This window comes from Haliotis rubra, unplaced genomic scaffold (assembly GCF_003918875.1).
Source record: "Haliotis rubra isolate DU_JTF1 unplaced genomic scaffold, ASM391887v1 Scf1147, whole genome shotgun sequence".
In the NCBI taxonomy this organism is placed as follows: domain Eukaryota; kingdom Metazoa; phylum Mollusca; class Gastropoda; order Lepetellida; family Haliotidae; genus Haliotis; species Haliotis rubra.
Genome location: NW_025765056.1, coordinates 138519 through 164904, shown reverse-complemented (window position 1 = coordinate 164904; position 26386 = coordinate 138519). Strand labels below are relative to the sequence as shown.

At 46.3% G+C, this 26386-nt stretch overlaps 1 protein-coding gene across 1 annotated transcript in view; it reads right to left on the bottom strand.

Annotated features, from left to right (window-relative positions):
- LOC124253967 (glutamyl aminopeptidase-like) overlaps positions 1 to 26386 on the bottom strand; it is an 86087-nt gene that overhangs the window by 5886 nt on the left and 53815 nt on the right. Inside the window, exons 6-19 of the mRNA XM_046687823.1 lie at positions 18110 to 18223; positions 16741 to 16875; positions 16525 to 16590; positions 16045 to 16110; positions 15115 to 15281; positions 8310 to 8389; positions 7783 to 7904; positions 7209 to 7264; positions 6225 to 6372; positions 6004 to 6074; positions 5647 to 5751; positions 5173 to 5340; positions 4124 to 4264; positions 3391 to 3472 (exon numbers count right to left, since the gene is read on the bottom strand). Of these exons, the coding sequence (XP_046543779.1) occupies positions 3391 to 3472; positions 4124 to 4264; positions 5173 to 5340; positions 5647 to 5751; positions 6004 to 6074; positions 6225 to 6372; positions 7209 to 7264; positions 7783 to 7904; positions 8310 to 8389; positions 15115 to 15281; positions 16045 to 16110; positions 16525 to 16590; positions 16741 to 16875; positions 18110 to 18223 (1521 nt within the window). The remainder of the gene's footprint in view (positions 1 to 3390; positions 3473 to 4123; positions 4265 to 5172; positions 5341 to 5646; positions 5752 to 6003; positions 6075 to 6224; positions 6373 to 7208; positions 7265 to 7782; positions 7905 to 8309; positions 8390 to 15114; positions 15282 to 16044; positions 16111 to 16524; positions 16591 to 16740; positions 16876 to 18109; positions 18224 to 26386) is intronic.

Genomic DNA, 26386 nt, shown 5'->3' with positions numbered 1-26386 from the left:
CCTACTGACAGTGTTGGCTTACATGTAACACCACCAACAGATAGAGCAAACTGACAGTGTTGACTAAGATGTGACACCAGCAACAGATAGAGCAAACTGACAGTGACGGCTTACACGTAACACTAGCAAAAGATAGAGCTAACTGACAGTGTCGGTTTATATGTAACACCAGCAACATATAGAACCAATTGACCGTGTCGGCTTACATGTGACACCAGCAAAAGATAAAGCAAAAAGACATTGCTGACTTACATGTTACACCAGCAACAGATAGTGCTAACTGTCATTGTTGGCTTACATGTAACACCAGCAACAGATAGAGCCAACTGACAGTGTTGGCGTACATGTAACTCCAGCAACAGATAGAGCTTACTGGCAGTGTTGGCGTACATGTAACACCAGCAACAGATAGAGCTAGTTGAAAGTGTTGGCATTCATGTTACACCAGCAAAAGATAGAGCAAACTGACAGTGACGGCTTACATGTAACACCAGCAACAGATAGAGCTAACTGACAGTTTCGGCTTATATGTAACACCAGCAACAGATAGAGCTAACTGACAGTGTCGGCTTATATGTAACACCAGCAACATATAGAACCAATTGACAGTGTCGGCTTACATGTGACACCAGCAGCAGATAAAGAAAAAAGACAGTTTTGGCTTACATGTTACACCAGCAAAAGATAGTGCTAACTGACATTGTTGGCTTACATGTAACACCAGCAACAGATAGAGCCACCTGACAGTGTTGGCGTACATGTAACACCACCAACAGATAGAGCTTACTGACAGTGTTGACGTAAATGTAACACCAGCAACAGATAGAGCTAATTGAAAGAGAAGGCATTCATGTTACACTAGCAACAGATAGAGCCAACTGACAGTGTCGGCTTATATGTAACACCAGCAACAGATAGAGCCAACTGACAGTGTCGGCTTACATGTGACACCAGCAACAGATAAAGCAAAAAGACATTGCTGGCTTACATGTGACACCAGCAACAGATAGTGCGAACTGACATTGTTGGCTTACATGTAACACCAGCAACAGATAGAGCCAACTGACAGTGTTGGCGTACATGTAACACCAGCAACAGATAGTGCTTACTGACAGTGTTGGCGTACATGTAACACCACCAACAGATAGAGCTAATGGAAAGTGTAGGCATTCATGTTACACTAGCAACAGATAGAGCTAACTGACAGTGTTGGCTTATATGTAACACCAGCAACAGATAGAGCAAACTGACAGTGACTGCTTACATGTGACACCAACAACAGATAGAGCCAACTGACAGTGTTGGCTTACATGTAACACCAGCAACAGATAGTGCTAACTGACAATGTCGGCTGACATGTAACACCAGCAACAGATAGAGCCAACTGACAGTGACTGCTTACATGTGACACCAACAACAGATGGAGCCAATTGACAGTGTTGGCTTATATGTAACACCAGCAACATAAAGAACCAATTGACAGTGTCGGCTTACATATGACACCAGCAAGAGAGAAAGCAAAAATACATTGCTGACTTACATGTTACACCAGCAACAGATAGTGTTAACTGACATTGTTGGCTTACATGTAACACAAGCAACAGATAGAGCCAACTGACAGTGTTGGCGTACATGTAACTCCAGCAACAGATAGAGCATACTGACAATGTTGGCGTACATGTATCACCAGCAACAGATAGAGCTAATTGAAAGTGTTGGCATTCATGTTACACCAGCAAAAGATAGAGCAAACTGACAGTGACGGCTTACATGTAACACCAGCAACAGATAGAGCTAACTGACAGTGTCGGCTTATATGTAACACCAGCAACAAGTAGAGCCTACTGACAGTGTCTGCTTACATGTGACACCAGCAACAGATAGAGCCAACTGACAGTGACTCCTTACATGTGACACCAGCAACAGATAGAGCTAGCTGACAGTGTCTGCTTTTATGTGACACCAGGAACAGATAGAGCCAATTGACAGTGTCGGCTTTAATCTGACACCAGCAACAGATAGAGCCAACTGACAGTGTTGGCTTACATGTAACACCAGCAACAGGTAGAGGAAACCGACAGTGACGGCTTACACGTGACACCAGCAACAGATAGAGCCAATTGACAGTGTCGGCTTACATGTGACACCAGCAACAGATAAAGCCAACTGACAGTGTCGTCTTACATGTAACACCAGCAACAGATAGAGTCAACTGACAGTGATGGATTACATGTAACACCAGCAACATATAGAGCCAATTGACAGTGTTGGTGTACATGTAACACCAGCAACAGATAGAACTAACTGACAGTGTTGGCGTACATGTAACACCAGTAACAGATAGAGCCAACTGACAGTGTTGGCATACATGTAACACCAGCAACAGATAGAGCAAACTGACAGTGACGGCTTACATGTAACACAAGCAACAGATAGAGCTAAATGACAGTGTCGGCTTACATGTGATACCAGCAAAAGATAGAGTCAATTGATAGTGTCGGCTTACATCTGACACCAACAACAGATAGAGCCAACTGACAGTGTTGGCTTACATGTAACACCAGCAACAGATAGAGCAAACTGGCAGTGTTGGTGTACATGTAACACCAGCAACAGATAGAGCTTACTGACAGTGTTGGCGTACATGTAACACCAGCAACAGATAAAGCAAAAAGACAGTGTTGGCTTACATCTTACACCATAAACGGATAGTGTTAACTGACATTGTTGGCTTACATGTAACACAAGCAACAGATAGAGCTTACTGACAGTGTTGGCGTACATGTAACACCAGCAACAGATAAAGATAATTGAAAGTGTTGGCATTCATGTTACACCAGCAACAGATAGAGCAAACTGACAGTGACGGCTTACATGTAACACCACCAACACATAGAGCTAACTGACAGTGACTGCTTACATGTGACACCAGCAACGGATAGAGCCAACTGACAGTGCTGGCTTACATGTAACACCAGCAACAGATAGAGCCAACTGACAGTGACGGCTTACATGTATTACCAGCAACAGATAGAGCCAACTGACAGTGTTGGCTTACATGTAACACCAGCAACAGATAGTGCTAACTGACAGTGTCGGCTTACATGTGACACCAGCAACAGATAGAGCCAATTGACAGTGACGGCTTACATGTGACACCAGCAACAGATAGAGCCAACAGAAAGTGACTGCTTACATCTGACAAAAGCAACAGATAGAGCCAACTGACAGTGTTGGCTTACATGTAACACCAGCAACAGATAGAGCAAACTGACAGTGACGGCTTACATGTGATAACAGCAATAGATAGAGCCTACAGCTAATGTGTGTGGAACTGTAAACATAAGGCCGCCTGATATGTGACCGCTGTGGGAAATGAGGGTCACTTACCTGACGTAGATGGAACTCGGAGTTAACAAATGACGTCACAGTCGGGATCACTTCGGGCAATAAAAACGGATCGTGACCAAATCTGCAACGAGAAAAAAACAGAATATGCCTAACTGGCAATGGACCTTTGGGACCGTATAAATGTCAATATCTTCCTTAATGTGACATCATAGCATTATATGAGACGATTTCACCACACGGTCACACATATATACGTCCTGACAGTAATGTGTAATAAACCAAGTTTCTTGTTCATCTGGACGAGTAACAGAATAGGACACCAAACCATTTCCATGCTTACCTGCTGACAAGGTCCTTCCATCTGATCATGTGCTGTCTCTCCGTTGTTACCTACCTGCTGACAAGGTCCTTCCATTTGATCATGTGCTGTCTCTCCGTTGTTACCTACCTGCTGACAAGGTCCTTCCATTTGATCATGTGCTGCAACTCCGTTGTTACCTGCCTGCTGACAAGGTCCTTCCATCTGAGCATGTGCTGCAACTCCGTTGTTACATGCCTGCTGACAAGGTCCTTCCATCTGAGCATGTGCTGTCTCTCCGTTGTTACCTACCTGCTGACAAGGTCCTTCCATCTGATCATGTGCTGTCTCTCCGTTGTTACCTACCTGCTGACAAGGTCCTTCCATCTGATCATGTGCTGTCTCTCCGTTGTTACCTACCTGCTGACAAGGTCCTTCCATCTGATCATGTGCTGTCTCTCCGTTGTTACCTACCTGTTGACAAGGTCCTTCCACCTGGTCATGAAGAACTCCAGCGCCACAGAGCGAGCCAGAGGTGTCTTTGTGAAGTAGGTCATCACAACACGGACATCCTGCTTCTTGATCTTGCTCGGATCAAACACCCAGTTAGCGTACCTGTTGCAACGCAACTATGGCTGGTTACTTATAACATTGGCGTATTCCTGACACTACCACATCAATTTATACTTAATCTAAGCATAAAACACTATCTACCTTTATCCTGTTCTCCACCTTTACAACACTATGATTCAACCAAACCCACTGTCCCCTCTATAAAGTACTTTCTCTCCCTTCAACTCACTGTTTCCTCCACAAAGTGGTATGTGTCCCTTCAACCCACTGTCCCCTCTATAAAGTACTTTCTCTCCCTTCAACTCACTGTTTCCTCCACAAAGTGGTATGTGTCCCTTCAACCCACTGTGCCCTCTATAAAGTACTTTCTCTCCCTTCAACCCACTGTTTCCTCCACAAAGTGGTATGTGTCCCTTCAACCCACTGTCCCCTCTATAAAGTACTTTCTCTCCCTTCAACCCACTGTTTCCTCCACAAAGTGATATGGCTCCCTTCAACCCACTGTCCCCTCTATAAAGTACTTTCTCTCCCTTCAACCCACTGTTTCCTCCACAAAGTGATATGACTCCCTTCAACCCACTTTCCCCTCTATAAAGTACTTTCTCTCCCTTCAACCCACTGTTTCCTCCACAAAGTGATATGACTCCCTTCAACCCACTGTCCCCTCCATAACATACTATGACTCCCTTCAACTTATCTATTTACTTACTTACTTACTTACTTACTTACTTACTTACTTACTTACTTACTTACTTACTTACTTATCAACGGAAGCTGGTTGCCAGGCACGCTGACTTGGTTAATACATGTCATCCTATCCCAAATTGCGTCGATCGATGCTCATGCTGTTGATCACTGGATTGTCTGGTCAAGGCTCGACTACTTACAGACCGCCGTCATATAGCATGGCTATTGCTAACAACAAACAAACAAATCCATCAGTAACTCACCTCCAAAGCAGCCATGGCTTCTGTGTCTGTGCAAGGGCTTCCATCATTATTTGTCTCTCAGATGCCACCGATGTGGACTGCGCCTTCTCCCACACGAAGTCCCACTCGTCCGTCCCGCCCTCACGGATCCCAACGGAGTAGATGAGCACGGACAGGTCAGCGGCGAGGCTGGGGGCGACATAATCCGAATATGGTGCACATTTTCAACAGACACTGTCTAAATACAGCGACAGTGAGAACAGACACCACATCTCATATGACAACATACCATTTGATCCTGGCAGGAGCTGTGACTGTAAAAATTACGGATTTGGTTATCTCTGTGAAGACGCTGAATTCCTCCCAACTTCTAAATCCGGTCTGGATTAACCAGGTATGTTGCTTGACATTGTCAGTCAGAAACGACAGGATATTGGTGACTTCACTCACATTACAGTTTGTATATGGTACGCGTTACTGCACGAGTCTACTCACACTGTATTGTACGTCTTCCAGGCATTGAATGTAGACTTGGCATATTTGACGGCGTTCCCCACGCCCACGTCACAAGCCATTCCTAGGATGATACGGTGGAGGTACCTGTAACAAATGATTACACTAGTCAGTGGACGTCAAGTCGAGGTAAATTATTTACTGTATCTTATATGAGGCTAAATCGCTAATCCCTTAAATCCTTACTTGTTATGTTTTGTTTTCATTTCCAGATTGTCCGCATAGGTGTTCATTACAATTATGTACTTTCTCTTCGAAGACAATCTGCCACTCAGCTGTAACTGTTTAAGAAAATAAATGCATTTCCCGCAGCGTAGAAATGAGCAGAAAATGACTCACTTGTCCGGCAGTGATCCTTTGACGTATGTGGCTGTGTTGTACACGGGTGTGACGAGGTCTCGCAGGTATTGCTGGACAACAGAAGTAGATATGTATATACCGGACATAGCAGCAACATGTACGTGCATCACTCACTGCTTGAACCAGAGATTTACAACATCTGGGATTTGAGTCAGAACATACAAGGACTGCCCTTACGTCCAGGACGTAGCTTTACTCACTTGTAGGTAGACGTACGCCTCCTTGGTCGCAATCATGCCTCGCAGGAACTCAATGGAGTCCACAAAAGCTCGCCAGGGGACGTAATTCAGTTCGTTCTTGAGGTAGCGGGTGAGGTTAAGAGCAATGTCGTAGTCCAACAAGTTGGCTCTGAAGTGGTACAATGCACACAGTCAGGTACACCTGTCTACTTGTTAGCATTGTCAGAATATACTAAACTATACGGAAAAGCTTTGTGTAGCTGGGAAGAAGCTGAGGCAGTCCGCAAGTTTGGAAGTTTGGGAAAGATAAATTGCCAAGTTTGGGAAAACTAAATTGCCATTTAGCGAGGACACTAGACTAGCGGGATCAGTTACCATAACTGTTCTCGTGACTCTGTGGCTCTGGGCCTTTTCCGGAATCCATAAACACTTTGGGCCGAATATGCCTGAAGTGTCAACATGTTTCAGTTTTGCCATATACAGTGATAATAACCGATATTTCTATTACTCGAAGTATGGACACAAATCGCAAAGTGTGCTATCCATACATTAGAACATAGTTGAACTTTGAGCACGTTGTTACGTTCCGACTGCTCATCGCCATTCACGAGACTCTGCAAGTAGCCATATTTAGCTGCGTACGTTCAGCGTACGTATGTTACCAGCACGAGCTGAAAGAAAACAAGCTCTGAGCTGAACATCGGTGTTCAAAGTGTATCTACGTGGGACCCGGTTAGGTTGTAAGGAATGTCGAAACTCCCATCCTCTCTATATTTTAAGATTTTAATATGACAACTGGACATTTGGCATATGCTCCTAAACACCATGATCAAGATGGTATATCGTCAACCATTTAGACAAACATCGCTGATCTACTGTTCACAGGTACAGGTATCGTGGGTTAATGGTGACACCTATTTCCTTCCCGATAGCACCTTGTCCCGGGTGCTGACACGTACATAGTTGCCATAGTAACTAAGATGTCTGCAGGGAGACCAGACGTACCTGGCGAGGGCGAAGGCATCCCCGATCAAACCCGCTCTGTTGGCCTCTGAGAACACCTGCTCCAACACGAGAACATACAGGATTAGTGGAAAATACACACATCGCATGTTGGGTGTGTCCAGTGAGGTGCCACGCCCATAGCTTCAACTACTGTGTGCCGATTTGAACGTGGTTGGGTTGTTGTGCGGGATGACGGTCTGTGAATGTATGTGACGGGGTTTCAGGAGGATGTTGTGGGAATGTGAGAGTGCGTGACGGGAATGTGAATGTGCGTGACGGGGTTTCAGGAGGATGTTGTGGGAATGTGAGTGCGTGATGGAGATGTAAGTGTGGCTGACGGAGTTGCGTGTGTCTGTGACGTGAATGTGAGTGTGGGTGAGGGGGATGTGAGTGGACGTGACGGGGATGTGTGTTTGCGTGACGGGGATGTAAGTGGACGTGACGGGGATGTGTGTTTGCGTGACGGGGATGTGAGTGTGCGTGACGGGAACGTGAGTGCACGTGACGGGGATGTGTGTTTGCGTGACGGGGATGTGAGTGGACGTGAAAGATTAGTGAACGTGCTGAGACTTACGGTGTGGTTGTACAGCAGCTGATCTCCTAGTCTCATCCACATGTCCTTCTCGTAGTTGACGCGGAAGAATCCCATGTAGTCAACATTGCCCAGCACCCAGCCTTCAGTCCGGTTAATTGTGGCTGAAACAATATCGCCATCATCATGTTAAGGTTTACATCTTAGATTGGCCGATCTTAGTTAAACCAAGACGTTTTCTTCTAGGAACAGGGATATCAAAAGCGGATTCTTTAACTTATAAGACCGTCCACTGTGTCAGAATGAGGAACGCGACTGGTTGACTGGGGTACACAGTCTGATGGTACGACTCTGGCAGACTGATGTAGAGCGTCGTGCACTGGTAAAATAAGAGTGGATTCTTAACATGATTCAAGAAACTTGGAGCATGAACCGAACCTTAATTTACTGGACCGATATGAATGGTACTAATGCATGTTATGTTTATAATACAAACGACGACCTCATGTACACAGATAACGGCGACTTTGTGTGGAAGGCCTTGAGCGTGGGTGATGGCGTGTACATACCTGCCTCCAGATTGAGCCAGACCTTCCGGACATTTCTGTCGTACTGGATGATGTAGGTGAAGGGGATGTACCACCGGTACCTGCAGCCACACACAAACACACATCGTTACACACGTGACAAGAAACACTTTTCAGCAACGCAAGTTAACTAACCTGTGATCTACCTCATCTTTATTCCAATCTAATAAACATAGCTAGATAACGTGTGATACTTTAGAAATGAGGAACTCTCCTGAACATAACAAACCACAATCAACGATCGTGTTCTGTTAAAATGCGTTAAGTATAGATAACATACTGGACATGTTTAATCGTAAAAAGGCTTTGTGTGAACACACAAAAAGTAAAGTTGTACCTGTACAAAGCCCTAACGTCTGGAACGGGATTCAAACACAAAATCCTAATATAATATTCTAAACATATTAAACCTTAAGAGGACACATAAACTCTGTATTGAGGTGAGGTGAAATTGGGTTTAAGGTCGTGCTTGAGAATATTTCACTCATATGACGACGTGCATGCGTGTGTATGTGTATGTGCGGCTGCTTGTACTTGCCCAGACTGAAGCTGGTTTTATAGTGCTAGCCCACTGAGATACCATGCCGCAGTGAAGCATGAATACCCCACTCAGATACATTATACTGACTCCGAGCCGACCAGTCCTTGTTGTACCCATTCATGCCGAGCGCCAGGCATGGACCAACAAGTACCATATTTTAACGTCTTTTGGTATGACGCGGTCGGGGATCGAACCCACGACCTTCCGCTCTCCGGGCGGATGCTTTAACCACTACACCATGGAGGCGGTCAACTCTGTATTGAGTTTAAGTTTGTATGGAGGCGGTGGGGTAGCCTAGTGGTTAAAGTGTTCGCTCGTTATGCTTAAGACCCGGGTTTGATTAGCCACATGGGCACAATATGTAAAGTCCATTTCTGGTTTCCCCCGCCTAGACTTTGCTGGGCCTAGACATTGCTGGAATATTGCCAAAAGCGGCGTAAAACCAAACTCACTCAAGTTTGTATGCGGACTACAAACCTAATATGTTCTAATATGTTAGAATATATGCAGAACCAACAAAGGCAATTCGCACTTGGAGAAATGAATTATACTGAAAATGGGTAGTACATGTTTGTTAATATAGGCGAATAATGGCGGATATATTCTGATGCATTCCGCACCCCCACCCACACCCCACCAAACACGGCAGTACGGGATGCTCTTGGAAGAAGTATTATTTGCTGCTACATCATTTTCTTCTGCCTTACTGATATCTTTACATTGATTTGTATTGATTTATGAACTTAAAGGCACAATTTCACACCACACTTAAAAATTAAAAAATGCATTTCTCTCAATAATATTAGCAATCAGCCCTCGGGGAAGCTACCATATTAATCGCATTAAATCGACTCTCGCGCCTTCTACCGGCCGAACCCCACAGTTATGCCAACCCCACATAGTTATGCCACCTGGAGCGCTCTTTACGAATATCTTACATAACTCCTTTGTGGACAGAACTCAGTCCTAGACAAAATGACGCTAATGTCTGGCGCAAAACATACGCGCATCTTGTGAGTGAAATCAGCTCGACAAACACCGACAACACTGCGGGCGACAGTTTTTGATGTACGGAACAATTGTTTGCATTCGATATATGGCAAGCGTTCTCTGTTTGAAAGCTGTTCGCCTCGAAGTTTCAATTATCGATTTCAGGCGAGTCGTAAGGGATAATAACTCTTTTATTGCATCAATAGGAAGCTAAAGTGAGTGCATATGCCCCAAATACATGTTATACAGGCCAAAACATTGTCGGAAATGTGTGAACTTGTGCCTTTAATCAGACTAAGAGTACAATTGTTAATTACAGCACATCTCTTTGTTGTTCGCTGACTTCACACATTGTTTTCTTCCGGGTTGTTTAGTATTGCCTCCAACTAGTGGGACCACCCATCATCTGATGTACGCATGTAAAATCTCCTTGGTGTGTAAATGCTCTTGATCACTGGATTATCTGGTCCAGACTCGATTAGTAACAGACCGCCGCCATATAGCTGTGCGGCGTTAAACAACAAACCGACCAAACTTGGTGTGCACATTCGTCTGTCTCAACTCCGCATGTATAAAGGCCAGTTTGATGTTTGGCTTTTCCACAACACGGGCATGTCTATGTATAATTGTGTTTCTTTGTTTGTTGTCCGTAAGATATCCTCGTTAAAACAGGGGTTATTGGTGCGATGATGTCACTGTGTGTACTGGCATACTGATGGTGAGACTCACCCAGAGGGGTTATTGGTGCGATGATGTCACTGTGTGTACTGGCATACTGATGGTGAGACTCACCCAGAGGGGTTATTGGTGCGATGATGTCACTGTGTGTACTGGCATACTGATGGTGAGACTCACCCAGAGGAGTTATTGGTGCGATGATGTCACTGTGTGTACTGGCATACTGATGGTGAGACTCACCCAGAGGGGTTATTGGTGCGATGATGTCACTGTGTGTACTGGCATACCGATGGTGAGACTCACCCAGAGGGTTATTGGTGCGATGATGTCACTGTGTGTGTACTGGCATACTGATGGTGAGACTCACCCAGATGGGTTATTGGTGCGATGATGTCACTGTGTCTGGCATACCGATGGTGAGACTGTTATTGGTGCGATGATACTGATGGTGGCAGACTGATCACCCAGAGGGGTTATTGGTGCGATGATGTCACTGTGTGTACTGGCATACCGATGGTGAGACTCACCCAGATGGGTTATTGGTGCGATGATGTCACTGTGTGTACTGGCATACCGATGATGTGAGACTCACCCAGAGGGTTATTGGTGCGATGATGTCACTGTGTGTACTGGCATACCGATGGTGAGACTCACCCAGAGGATTGGGGATTATTGTGTACTGTGCGATGATGTCACTGTGTGTACTGGCATACCGATGGTGAGACTCACCCAGAGGGTTATTGGTGCGATGATGTCACTGTGTGTACTGGCATACCGATGGTGAGACTCACCCAGAGGGGTTATTGGTGCGATGATGTCACTGTGTGTACTGGCATACCGATGGTGAGACTCACCCAGATGGGTTATTGGTGCGATGATGTCACCCAGAGGTGGTGTACTGGCATACTGATGGTGAGACTCACCCAGATGGGTTATTGGTGCGATGATGTCACTGTGTGTATACTGGCATACCGATGGTGAGACTCACCCAGAGGTGAGATCACCCAGATGTGCGATGATGTCACTGTGTGTACTGGCATACCGATGGTGAGACTCACCCAGAGGTTATTGGTGCGATGATGTCACTGTGTGTACTGGCATACCGATGGTGAGACTCACCCACAGGGGTTATTGGTGCGATGATGTCACTGTGTGTACTGGCATACCGATGGTGAGACTCACCCAGAGGGTTATTGGTGCGATGATGTCACTGTGTGTACTGGCATACCGATGGTGAGACTCACCCAGAGGGGTTATTGGTGCGATGATGTCACTGTGTGTACTGGCATACCGATGGTGAGACTCACCCAGAGGGTTATTGGTGCGATGATGTCACTGTGTGTACTGGCATACCGATGGTGAGACTCACCCAGAGGGTTATTGGTGCGATGATGTCACTGTGTGTACTGGCATACCGATGGAGAGACTCACCCAGAGGGTTATTGGTGCGATGATGTCACTGTGTGTACTGGCATACCGATAGTGAGACTCACCCAGAGGGTTATTGGTGCGATGATGTCACTGTGTGTACTGGCATACTGATGGTGAGACTCACCTAGATGGGTTATTGGTGCGATGATGTCACTGTGTGTACTGGCATACTGATGGTGAGACTCACCCAGAGGGTTATTGGTGCGATGATGTCACTGTGTGTACTGGCATACCGATGGTGAGACTCACCCAGAGGGTTATTGGTGCGATGATGTCACTGTGTGTACTGGCATACCGATGGTGAGACTCACCCAGAGGGTTTTTGGTGCGATGATGTCACTGTGTGTACTGGCATACCGATGGTGAGACTCACCCAGATGGGTTATTGGTGCGATGATGTCACTGTGTGTACTGGCATACCGATGGTGAGACTCACCCAGATGGGTTATTGGTGCGATGATGTCACTGTGTGTACTGGCATACCGATGGTGAGACTCACCCAGAGGGGTTATTGGTGCGATGATGTCACTGTGTGTACTGGCATACCGATGGTGAGACTCACCCAGAGGGGTTATTGGTGCGATGATGTCACTGTGTGTACTGGCATACCGATGGTGAGACTCACCCAGAGGGTTATTGGTGCGATGATGTCACTGTGTGTACTGGCATACCGATGGTGAGACTCACCCAGAGGGGTTATTGGTGCGATGATGTCACTGTGTGTACTGGCATACCGATGGTGAGACTCACCCAGAGGGTTTTTGGTGCGATGATGTCACTGTGTGTACTGGCATACCGATGGAGAGACTCACCCAGAGGGTTATTGGTGCGATGTTGTCACTGTGTGTACTGGCATACCGATGGTGAGACTCACCCAGAGGGGTTATTGGTGCGATGATGTCACTGTGTGTACTGGCATACCGATGGTGAGACTCACCCAGAGGGGTTATTGGTGCGATGATGTCACTGTGTGTACTGGCATACCGATGGTGAGACTCACCCAGAAGGTTTTTGGTGCGATGATGTCACTGTGTGTACTGGCATACCGATGGTGAGACTCACCCAGATGGGTTATTGGTGCGATGATGTCACTGTGTGTACTGGCATACCGATGGTGAGACTCACCCAGAGGGGTTATTGGTGCGATGATGTCACTGTGTGTACTGGCATACCGATGGTGAGACTCACCCACAGGGGTTATTGGTGCGATGATGTCACTGTGTGTACTGGCATACTGATGGTGAGACTCACCCAGAGGGGTTATTGGTGCGATGATGTCACTGTGTGTACTGGCATACCGATGGTGAGACTCACCCAGAGGGGTTATTGGTGCGATGATGTCACTGTGTGTACTGGCATACTGATGGTGAGACTCACCCAGATGGGTTATTGGTGCGATGATGTCACTGTGTGTACTGGCATACCGATGGTGAGACTCACCCAGATGGGTTATTGGTGCGATGATGTCACTGTGTATACTGGCATACTGGTGGTGAGACTCACCCACAGGGGTTATTGGTGCGATGATGTCACTGTGTGTACTGGCATACCGATGGTGAGACTCACCCAGAGGGATTATCGGCGGGATTATGTCACTGTGTGTACTGGCATACCGATGGTGAGACTCACCTAGAGGGGTTATCGGCGGGATGATGTCACTTTGTGTACTGGCATACTGATGGTGAAACTCACCCAAAGGGGTTATTGGTGCGATGATGTCACTGTGTGTACTGTACTGGCATACACTGATGGTGAGGTGACTCACCCAGAGGGTTATTGGTGCGATGATGTCACTGTGTGTACTGGCATACCGATGGTGAGACTCACCCAGAGGGGTTATTGGTGCGATGATGTCACTGTGTGTACTGGCATACCGATGGTGAGACTCACCCAGAGGGGTTATTGGTGCGATGATGTCACTGTGTGTACTGGCATACCGATGGTGAGACTCACCCAGAGGGTTATTGGTGCGATGATGTCACTGTGTGTACTGGCATACCGATGGTGAGACTCACCCAGAGGGTTATTGGTGCGATGATGTCACACTGTGTACTGGCATACTGATGGTGAGACTCACCCAGAGGGTTATTGGTGCGATGATGTCACTGTGTGTACTGGCATACCGATGGTGAGACTCTCACCAGAGGGTTATTGGTGCGATGATGTCACTGTGTGTACTGGCATACCGATGGTGAGACTCACCCAGAGGGTTATTGGTGCGATGATGTCACTGTGTGTACTGGCATACCGATGGTGAGACTCACCCAGAGGGTTATTGGTGCGATGATGTCACTGTGTGTACTGGCATACCGATGGTGAGACTCACCCAGAGGGGTTATTGGTGCGATGATGTCACTGTGTGTACTGGCATACCGATGGTGAGACTCACCCAGAGGGGTTATTGGTGCGATGATGTCACTGTGTGTACTGGCATACCGATGGTGAGACTCACCCAGAGGGGTTATTGGTGCGATGATGTCACTGTGTGTACTGGCATACCGATGGTGAGACTCACCCAGAGGGTTTTTGGTGCGATGATGTCACTGTGTGTACTGGCATACCGATGGTGAGACTCACCCAGATGGGTTATTGGTGCGATGATGTCACTGTGTGTACTGGCATACCGATGGTGAGACTCACCCAGAGGGTTATTGGTGCGATGATGTCACTGTGTGTACTGGCATACCGATGGATGGTGAGACTCACCCAGAGGGGTTATTGGTGCGATGATGTCACTGTGTGTACTGGCATACTGATGGTGAGACTCACCCAGAGGGGTTATTGGTGCGATGATGTCACTGTGTGTACTGGCATACTGATGGTGAGACTCACCCAGATGGGTTATTGGTGCGATGATGTCACTGTGTGTACTGGCATACTGATGGTGAGACTCACCCAGATGGGTTATTGGTGCGATGATGTCACTGTGTGTACTGGCATACCGATGGTGAGACTCACCCAGATGGGTTATTGGTGCGATGATGTCACTGTGTATACTGGCATACTGGTGGTGAGACTCACCCAGAGGGGTTATTGGTGCGATGATGTCACTGTGTGTACTGGCATACCGATGGTGAGACTCACCCAGAGGGATTATCGGCGGGATTATGTCACTGTGTGTACTGGCATACTGATGGTGAAACTCACCCAAAGGGGTTATCGTCCAACGGATCCGCCTCCTCTTGGTTCAGCAAGAATCTCTCCTGCTCAAGGATGAAAGAGTTGTTGACTGTGCGCACGTTTACAACCGGATATCCGGTCTGCCTTGTCCAAGTGTCCATGATCTTCTTAACAATGTACGTGTTGTTGACAGTCTGCCAAAGACATAACTCCGTTTCACTAACATAACATTTGTCAGGTATCCATACGTTCTGTATTCATTCTGCAAATATAGCCTATGAAATAAAAGGCCCCCCCATGTTCTCAGCACAAAAACAATCAATATTACACATTCAATAACAAACACACACACACACACACACACACGCACGCACGCACGCACGCACGCACTCACTCACGCACGCACGCACACACCCTACACACACACGTCCTACACACACCGTCTACCACATACACCCTTCACTATTGCTGCACCCTCACCTGCGTTGATCTATTACCATGTACCCCTAATATCCTACCCTGACGACTGATCATCAGCACTACCCGTTCAACATGCTCCACCCACCACCGTTATTAATCTGTTTCCATTAAACCTTCGTTGATACCACGCTACTGCTCACTAATCAACTCTAAACAATCTGCTCACCGCAACCTGGACTCATCAGCCCTCGTGTATATAGTAACATCCACCCCACCACGGCTCACTATAAACACAACATCGTCGAACGAGATGTTTAAATCATTGCCGACTGTGTAGGATGAACCCACTGAAAAAGTGGTTGGACTTTTTAAGATTCCTATTGTAGTCTTTTCGAATGGAAATTCGAACAGATACCGAAGAAAGCACTCGTAAAATATCCTCTTCCAACTTGTGGATTTTGAAGGATATCATTCGCAGTTCTCATCATCAAATCAACAGCCCAGATTTATCAGCAAGTAATACCGTTTCCTACCAACCTCTGTAAATGTCTGCCAAAGTTCATCCCGGTCGGCGTTCTGGAACTTATATCTGCGGACGTACAGCTGCAACGCAAATAACAAATACAAATGTAACAATGCACAATTATAGGTGTCGTAACACATTGCTCTCTGTCCCTCTGAGAGATGTGTTACGGAGAGAGAGAGAGAGAGAGAGAGAGAGAGAGAGAGAGAGAGAGAGAGAGAGAGAGAGAGAGAGAGAGAGAGAGAGAGAGAGAGAGAGAGAGAGAGAGAGAGAGAGAGAGAGAGAGAGAGAGAGAGAGAGAGAGAGTTATATCATTTTGCGAATTTCTTTCTTTCCTCTCTTTTTCTATGCTTATATTTACTATTATAATTCCGTAGGTAATTAGTCTATTTTGGAGTTTATTTGAGATTATTTGGATTCATTCGGTTTACACTCAATAAATCAGTCAGTCCTACATACAAACATTGACCCAGCATCTGTGTCGGCAGTGTTACCTGTAATCCTTCCTTGAAACTTTTCCAGCCAATGAAACCTTGCAGCATCCTCAAAACAGCCATGCCCTGCAACAAAGCAGATATGATCACGTGGTACAAGTTATATCACGTTGTGATATCACACTATATCGCTGACAGCATAGTGGACAGTTCAGATTACATTTGTGTTGTTAGCCCAGCTTTGCAACAAAGAATTTCTTAGGGCCTTGAACATACCTTATTGTAAGAAATGATGTCAAAGGACTGTTGAACATCGTCTGGATCTTCGATATCCGCCGAAACAGGATGTGACGTCACTAGAGCGTCTTTAACCATGGCTGGAAACATGTATTCCACCACTTGAATGGCAAACTGCGAAAGAAAGGTATGAAATATATGTTACTTCCACTTTCAGGAGGAAATGGTGTTACCAAAGCAATGTGGCTTTGGGTTAGTACTGTATCTAGAGTTATGTACACTATTACCTTCCGTCTAACCTCCAGACCGTGGCCTCCAATACAAAGAGTGCAAGTCTCACGAGAGAAGACTGCAAAGCTCCCAGCACTGGATCGAGATGAGTGATTTCATTTTTCGAACATATATTATGCACATACTTGTTAGCGTAACAAATCCAGCCATTAATGTCCAAGTGCTTAGACAGCCTTAGGGTGCATGTAGCAGCCGGACGCTGAGTTGCCTGAAGTAGCCCGCTGTCCACTAACAGGTCATGCGACTTAAGGAATCCACCAATGCCTCAGGGACCAGAATAGCACATCTCCTGTTGGTGGGTGTATTACTCTGTTGTTTGTTGTTGTTACTTTCATTTGTTTTGTTTTTTTCTTTGCCTCCACAAATATGTATTTAACTGTGCAGCTAAATATATGTGACAACATCTGGATAAGTAACGAACAATCTAATTAGTTGGGGCTATATCAACTGATACACTGTGGTCAGATAGCGCAGTCAGTAGGTTACACTGTGGTCAGATAGCGCAGTCAGTAGGTTACACTGTGGTTAGATAGCACAGTCAGTAGGTTACACTGTGGTCAGATAGCACAGTCAGTAGGTTACACTGTGGTCAGACAGCACAGTCAGTAGGTTACACTGTGGTCAGATAGCGCCGTCAGTAGGTTACACTGTGGTCAGAAAGCACAGTCAGTAGGTTACACTGTGGTCAGATAGCACAGTCAGTAGGTTACACTGTGGTCAGACAGCGCCGTCAGTAGGTTACACTGTGGTCAGATAGCACAGTCAGTAGGTTACACTGTGGTCAGATAGCACAGTGGGTAGGTTACACTGTGGTCAGACAGCGCCGTCAGTAGGTTACACTGTGGTCAGATAGCACAGTCAGTAGGTTACACTGTTGTCAGATAGCACAGTCAGTAGGTTACACTGTGATCAGACAGCGCCGTCAGTAGGTTACACTGTGGTCAGATAGCACAGTCAGCAGGTTACACTGTGGTCAGATAGCGCAGTCAGTAGGTTACACTGGTCAGATAGCGCAGTCAGTAGGTTACACTGTGGTCAGATAGCGCCGTCAGTAGGTTACACTGTGATGAGATAGCACAGTCAGTAGGTTACACTGGGAGGAGGGTTCAGGACTTACGACGTTCCACTCTGGGTAGGCGTTGTCCATGGCGAAGTACATGAGGAGGCTGGCAAACCCTTCGTTCAGCCACAGGTCATCCCACCATTTCATCGTCACCATGTTTCCGAACCACTGCAGCAAACAATATATTGATGACCATCTCGAAGTTACACAGTACCACTTACAGTAACCCTCACATCATTACCCAATCACCCGACTCACCACTCTACATCGGTAACCCTGTACCCCAGTCTATGAAACTCTCGACATCGGTGGCCCTGTACCCCAGTCTATGAAACACTCGACATCGGTAACCCTGTACCCCAGTCTATGAAACATTCGACATCGGTAACCCTGTACCCCAGTCTATGAAACACTCGACACCGGTAGCCCTGTACCCCAGTCTATGAAACACTCGACATCGGTATCCGTGTACCCCAGTCTATGAAACACTATACATCGGTAACCCTGTACCCCAGTCTATGAAACACTCGACATCGGTAACCGTGTACCCCAGTCTATGAAACACTATACATCGGTAACTGTGTACCCCAGTCTATGAAACATTCGACACCGGTAACCCTGTACCCCAGTCTATGAAACTCTCGACACCGGTAACCCTGTACCCCAGTCTATGAAACATTCGACATCGGTGGCCCTGTACCCGTCTATGAAACACTCGACATCGGTAACACTGTACCAAACCCCATCCCATGAAACACTTCACATCGGTAACCCTGTACCACACCCCATCCATTGAAACACTTCACATCGGTAACCCTTTACCACACCCCATCCCATGAAACACTTCACATCGGTAATCCTGTACCACACCCCATGAAACACTCGACATCGGGATCCCTGTACCAAATCCTGCCCCATGAAGCACTCGACATGGATAACCATGTATCACACCCCATCCCATGAAACACTCAACATCGGTAACCCTGTACCACACCCCATGAAACACTCGAAATCGAGATCCCTGTACCAAATCCTGCCCCATGAAGCACTCGACATGGATAACTCTGTACTACACCCCATCCCATGAAACACTCAACATCGGTAACCTTGTACCACACCCTATGAAACACTTGACATCGGGATCCCTGTACCAAATCCTGCCCCATGAAGCACTCGACATGGATAACCCTGTACTACACCCCATCCCATGAAACACTCAACATCGGTAACCTTGTACCACACCCCATGAAACACTTGACATCGGGATCCCTGTACCAAATCCTGCCCCATGAAGCACTCGACATGGATAACCCTGTATCACACCCCATCCGATGAAACACTTCACATCGGTAACCCTGTACCACACCCCATGAAACACTCGAAATCGGTATCCCTGTACCAAAACCTGCCCCATGAAGCACTCGACATGGATAACCCTGTACCACACCCCACCCCATGAAACACTCAACATCGGTAACCTTGTACCACACCCCATGAAACACTTGACATCGGGATCCCTGTACCAAATCCTGCCCCATGAAGCACTCGACATGGATAACCCTGTACCACACCCCATCCCATGAAACACTCAACATGGGTAACCTTGTACCACACCCCATGAAACACTCGACATCGGGATCCCTGTACCAAATCCCGCCCAATGAAGCACTCGACATGGATAACCCTGTACCACACACCATCCCATGAAACACCCAACATCGGTAACCCTGTTCAACACCCCATGAAACACTCAACATCGGTATCCCTGTACCACACCCCATGAAACACCCGACATCGGTATCCCTGTACCAAATCCCGCAAAATGAAGCACTCGACATGGATAACCCTGCACCCCAACCCATGAAACACTCAACATCGGTAACCCTGTACCACACACCATGAAACACTCAACATCAGTAACCTTGTACCACACCCCATGAAACACTCGACATCGGTATCCCTGTACCAAATCCTGCCCCATGAAGCACTCGACATGGATAACCCTGCACCCCACCCCATGAAACACTCGACATCGGTAACCCTGTACGACACCCCGTGAAACACTTTGACATCGGTAACACAAGCCGCTCCATCAGAAAACATTTCACCTGAGGACCAGGAGGACGTGGTCGTTAACAGACCCAAATATACACAAAACACATAACTTGGTTTCCCCTTTGGAGAAACTTCTTATTACAGGACAGTGTTGTCAAGGAAACACTGCCAACTTATGGGAAACTTGGTTCCCCTTTTGGAGAAACTTCTTATTACAGGACAGTGTTGTCAAGGAAACACTGCCAACTTATGGGAAACTTGATTCCCCTTTGAGAAACTTCTTATTACAGGACAGTGTTGTCAAGGAAACACTGCCAACTTATGGGAAACTTGGTTCCCCTTTGAGAAACTTCTTATTACAGGACAGTGTTGTCAAGGAAACACTGCCAACTTATGGGAAACTTGGTTCCCCTTTGGAGAAACTTCTTATTACAGGACAGTGTTGTCAAGGAAACACTGCCAACTTATGGGAAACTTGGTTCCCCTTTGAGAAACCTCTTATTACAGGACAGTGTTGTCAAGGAAACACTGCCAACTTATGGGAAACATGGTTCCCCTTTGGAGCAACTTCTTATTACAGGACAGTGTTGTCAAGGAAACACTGCCAACTTATGGGAAACATGGTTCCCCTTTGGAGAAACCTCTTATTACAGGACAGTGTTGTGAAGGAAACACTGCCAACTTATGGGAAACTTGGTTCCCCTTTTGAGAAACTTCTTATTACAGGACAGTGTTGTCAAGGAAACACTGCCAACTTATGGGAAACTTGGTTCCCCATTGGAGAAACTTCTTATTACAGGACAGTTTTGTCAAGGAAACACTGCCAACTTATGGGAAACTTGGTTCCCCTTTTGAGAAACTTCTTTTTACAGGACAGTGTTGTCAAGGAAACAATGCCAGTTATGGGAAACTTGGTTCCCCTTTGGAGAAACTTCTTATTACAGGACAGTGTTGTCAAGGAAACACTGCCAACTTATGGGAAACTTTATTCCCCTTTGGAGAAACTTATTATTACAGGACAGTGTTATCAAGGAAACACTGCCAACTTATGGGAAACTTGGTTCCCCTTTTGAGAAACCTCTTATTACAGGACAGTGTTGTCAAGGAAACACTGCCAACTTATGGGGAACTTGATTCCCCATTGGAGAAACTTCTTATTACAGGACAGTGTTGTCAAGGAAACAATGCCAGTTATGGGAAACTTTCACAAACACACACGTTATAGGCAGCTTTGTTCTTTAGGAAACACTGTCAAATGGGAACAGGACAGTGTTGTGAAGGAAACACTGCCAACTTATGGGAAACTTGGTTCCCCTTTTGAGAAACTTCTTTTTACAGGACAGTGTTGTCAAGGAAACAATGCCAGTTATGGGAAACTTGGTTCCCTTTGGAGAAACTTCTTATTACTGGGGGTGTTGTCAAGGAAACAATGCCAGTTATGGGAAACTTGGTTCCCCTTTGGAGAAACTTCTTATTACAGGACAGTGTTGTCAAGGAAACAATGCCAGTTATGGGAAACTTTCACAAACACACACGTTATAGGCAGCTTTGTTCTTTAGGAAACACTGTCAAATGGGAACGGGCTGCAGGGGTAATTATGAAAGACCTTCGTGACAGAATGGATAGGCAAGTGCTGTTAAAATGCAGTTTGTAAGTAAGAAGGAAGTTAAATATTTCACAGACTAATGGCCTCGCCATGAATATTAGCATACTCTGCCTCCATGCACACCATCTGAGCCGCGTCTTAATAGATTATAGCGAGCACCATTTGAAGATGTCACGCTACATTTCCATGTTTTGCAGACGAGTTGTAGTAAAAACTGTAAAGTTCTAAATGGGATCGGAAACAGGGGCATTTGGTGACATATTTTCTTTGATATTTAAATTGGTATTGTCAGTTTGGACAAGATCAATTTATCAGGTATGCGTATATTGAGCTGAGCGTTCACCGGAGACATCGACAGTCGATAGCAATCAGAGAAAGCCCTCGTTCTCGGGAGTTATCGTGTGGCCTCATGGGATTGTGCGAGACATGCGTTGTTTGGGGATAATGAATATGTGACTGTCAGCAGCATGATAAGAGAAGAAGTATTTCACAAGAGCGATTGTGTCCGTGTGATAACTTCACAGTGGAAAACCTGCAGCAATTCTCGATCGTTAGTGCAACACAATTCAAAACACAAAGCATCCGCTCAAGAATTACAGGCGAACTGAACACAAACTGGGTATAGTACGTGCAGTCGAAAGCTGGGATGCTCTAGGCCAAGTTCAACATAATCATTGTTAGTGATCTGTTGCAACATGTTAACATGTTTGGTCTGGAAAAATATGTCCTTCACAGATTGCCTGTAAATAAACCAAAACAATATCCGACTCACGAGATGAGTCCCCTACCCATATTGAGGTGGCTTGCATGCGACAACTATTCTGTCCGATATAAGGAAACACTGAATTCGCAGAACAGAGTATGTAGTATGTCCGTTCTGGTGAACAACATGGCATGAGAGCCATAGAACCTTCACGAGACGAGTAATATGTTCGTATTTGAAAAGTCATGGTACTTGCATGAGACGAGTGACGTGTCCGTATTAAGGTGACATATAGAGCCTGCATGAGACGAGTGGCGTGTCCGTATTGAGGTGACATGGAACTCCCATGAGACGAGTGACGTGTCCGTATTGAGGTGACAGAGAGCCTGCATGAGACGAGTGACGTGTCCGTATTGAGGTGACATAGAGCCTTCGTGAGACGAGTGACCCGTCCGTATTAAGGTGACATATAGAGCCTGCATGAGACGAGTGACGGGTCCCTATTAAGGTGACATATAGAGCCTGCATGAGACGAGTGACGGGTCCCTATTAAGGTGACATATAGAGCCTGCATGAGACGAGTGACGTGTCCGTATTGAGGTGACAGAGCCTGCATGAGACGAGTGACGGGTCCGTATTGATGTGACATATAGAGCCTGCATAAGACGAGTGACGGGTCCGTATTGAGGTGACAGAGCCTGCATGAGACGAGTAACGGGTCCGTATTGATGTGACATATAGAGCCTGCATGAGACGAGTGACGGGTCCGTATTGATGTGACATATAGAGCCTGCATGAGACGAGTGACGGGTCCGTATTGATGTGACATATAGAGCCTGCATGAGACGAGTGACGGGTCCGTATTGATGTGACATATAGAGCCTGCATGAGACGAGTGACGTGCCCGTATTAAGGTGACATATCGAGCCTGCATGAAACAAGTGACGCGTAAGTATTGAGGTGACATATAGAACCTGCATGAGACGAGTGACGTGTCCGTATTGAGGTGACGTTTAGAGCCTGCATGAGACGAATGACGTGTAAGTATTGAGGTGACATAGAGCCTTCATGAGACGAGTGACGTGTCCGTATTAAGGTGACATATAGAGCCTGCAAGACACGAGTGACGTGTAAGTATTGAGGTGACATAGAGCCTTCATGAGACGAGTGACGTGTCCGTATTAAGGTGACATATAGAGCCTGCAAGACACGAGTGACGTGTAAGTATTGAGGTGACATAGAGCCTGCATGAGACGAGTGACATGACCGTACTTGTGACGTGGTACGGGGGTGACTGTGGAGATGAAAACGATCACAATAACTTAGCTGTTTGATGCCGGTGAACAATTCGCCATGTTGTTTTCATACTGGCTTTCAACAGCCTGATGCTGACAAAGAACCACCCTCACGACTTGTGCCGCTCACAGGTTTGTACCCCGTGGGATATTGCAGGCACACTTCCAATTGACACCAAACTGAGTGTGGGTACATTCTAAAGATGTAACACTTCCAAATATTTCTGATAAAATGCACAAATTTATCTTGCTCCGGCTTGTTTCATCTACTTGAAAGGGACAGCAGTCCGTGCGCCTGCCTCCACGGTGTTATGAGGGAGCAGAGACGCCCCCCTGAGGTTATGATTAACTTTCACTGTTCTTTTGTTAAAAAAACATTTGAAGTGTGTCACAACAGCAGCTCCGCCGTTTACTCTCTCTCTCCCAGTCGATACTTTTGTAATCCCCATAAAATGATTTGTGCGACTGAAACCGGAATCGACAATTTACTCACGAAGTTTCAACATCCGGCTAACTCGTTTAACTGTTCACAGATTTAAAAGGTCAGAAACGTGCCAAAGATTTTGTCTTTTCCAGTTAATGCTGATGAACAACGTACTTGGAAGGAGGGGGGAGACAAAGATTAAAACACTGAATCAAGAGATTTCATGAGTTGAGAACGCAACGAAAGTGAAATACAAAATAAGGAACCACAATATCAAGACATTACACGATGGAATGGGGCGGTTGATCCGTGGAATACAGGAGGTGATATATGAGGTGTACATATAATTGCATTTGAGTGACTTTTAAACCATTTAAATTAAAAAAACTAGATTGGTACCGGCACTCGTTGTAAGGATAAACAAACAAATATGGCGGACGCCGCTGCAGACGTTTTTTCTCGAGTTATAAACCTATGGCCAATGTTGTCTATTGTTCTTGCAGTTGCTTCGCATTATGGAATAACCTCGGTAGAGGTTTTACGATTGCAGGTGGTTTTACAATGATCATTGTAATACCTCGCAGGAGGTTTTACAATGACCGTTGTAATACCTCATACGAGGTACGAAGTTTTACAATGGTCGTTGTAAAACCTCATACCCTGATGACTGATCGTAAAATTTTCTAATTATTGAAAACTTCCAATATTCTTTGGCGATAACTGGTTTCGAACCCACAACCCATTGCTCTCTAGCTTGGCGGTTTTATCCACTACGCTATGAAGGATCGCTGTGAGGAATGAGATTGTTTGTCAGTATGAACCATGTGTTTCTCACACGACAGGTACTGCGGACAGCGCACGTGCAGGACACGGGTAGCTCGTGCAGAGCACGAGCATTGCGCGTGCGGGGCAAGGTGTTGGCTACCAGTCGCATCCCAGTTGACACCGGCTGTTCCATCATTTGCGGGCTGTTCCATCAATGTTCTTCTACTCAATACATGCACAAATTGAAATTAAGTGTTGTCTTAGACGGTTTATAAGTTAGATAAAACACTCCTCCTCGGTTTTGGTTGAGATTGTAAAACCTCAGTGTCAGGAAATCCCTCGGGATTTCTTTCCCCTGAGGTTTTACAATCTCAAGCAAAACCTCGGAGTCGTGTTTTATCCTACACTTCCAAACTTCAGATCGAAGTCTTTAATTTGGAAACATTTTCAATTGATCACTTGTACAATTACATCTGAGTCCTGACAGTGGCCAGTGGCATTGTTTCAAAAGAAAGGAAACAGTAATGTCATTACCTTAATCCATGTGTTACACTTTCCCAATATATTGAAATACATATTGCAATACGCCAACACATATCGCAATACATTGCAATGCGAAAATCCATGGGATACAGGAGGATGGACCACCATATCGGGTGATCGCACGAGGGAATGGGGCGCTACATCCGTGGAATACAGGAGGTGATACAACCATATCGGGTGATTGCACGAGGGAATGGGGCGCTACATCCGTGGAATACAGGAGGTGATACCACCATATCGGGTGATTACACGAGGGAATGGGGCGCTACATCCGTGGAATACAGGAGGTGATACCACCATATCGGGTGATTACACGAGGGAATGGGGCGCTACATCCGTGGAATACAGGAGGTGATACCACCATATCGGGTGATCGCACGAGGGAATGGGGCGCTACATCCGTGGAATACAGGAGGTGATACCACCATATCGGGTGATTACACGAGGGAATGGGGCGCTACATCCGTGGAATACAGGAGGTGATACCACCATATCGGGTGATTACACGAGGGAATGGGGCGCTACATCCGTGGAATACAGGAGGTGATACCACCATATCGGGTGATCGCACGAGGGAATGGGGCGCTACATCCGTGGAATACAGGAGGTGATACCACCATATCGGGTGATCGCACGAGGGAATAGGGCGCTACATCCGTGGAATACAGGAGGTGATACCACCATATCGGGTGATCGCACGAGGGAATGGGGCGCTACATCCGTGGAATACAGGAGGATGGACCACCATATCGGGTGATTACACGAGGGAATGGGGCGCTACATCCGTGGAATACAGGAGGTGATACCACCATATCGGGTGATCGCACGAGGGAATAGGGCGCTACATCCGTGGAATACAGGAGGTGATACCACCATATCGGGTGATCGCACGAGGGAATGGGGCACTACATGCGTGGAATACAGGAGGATGGACCACCAT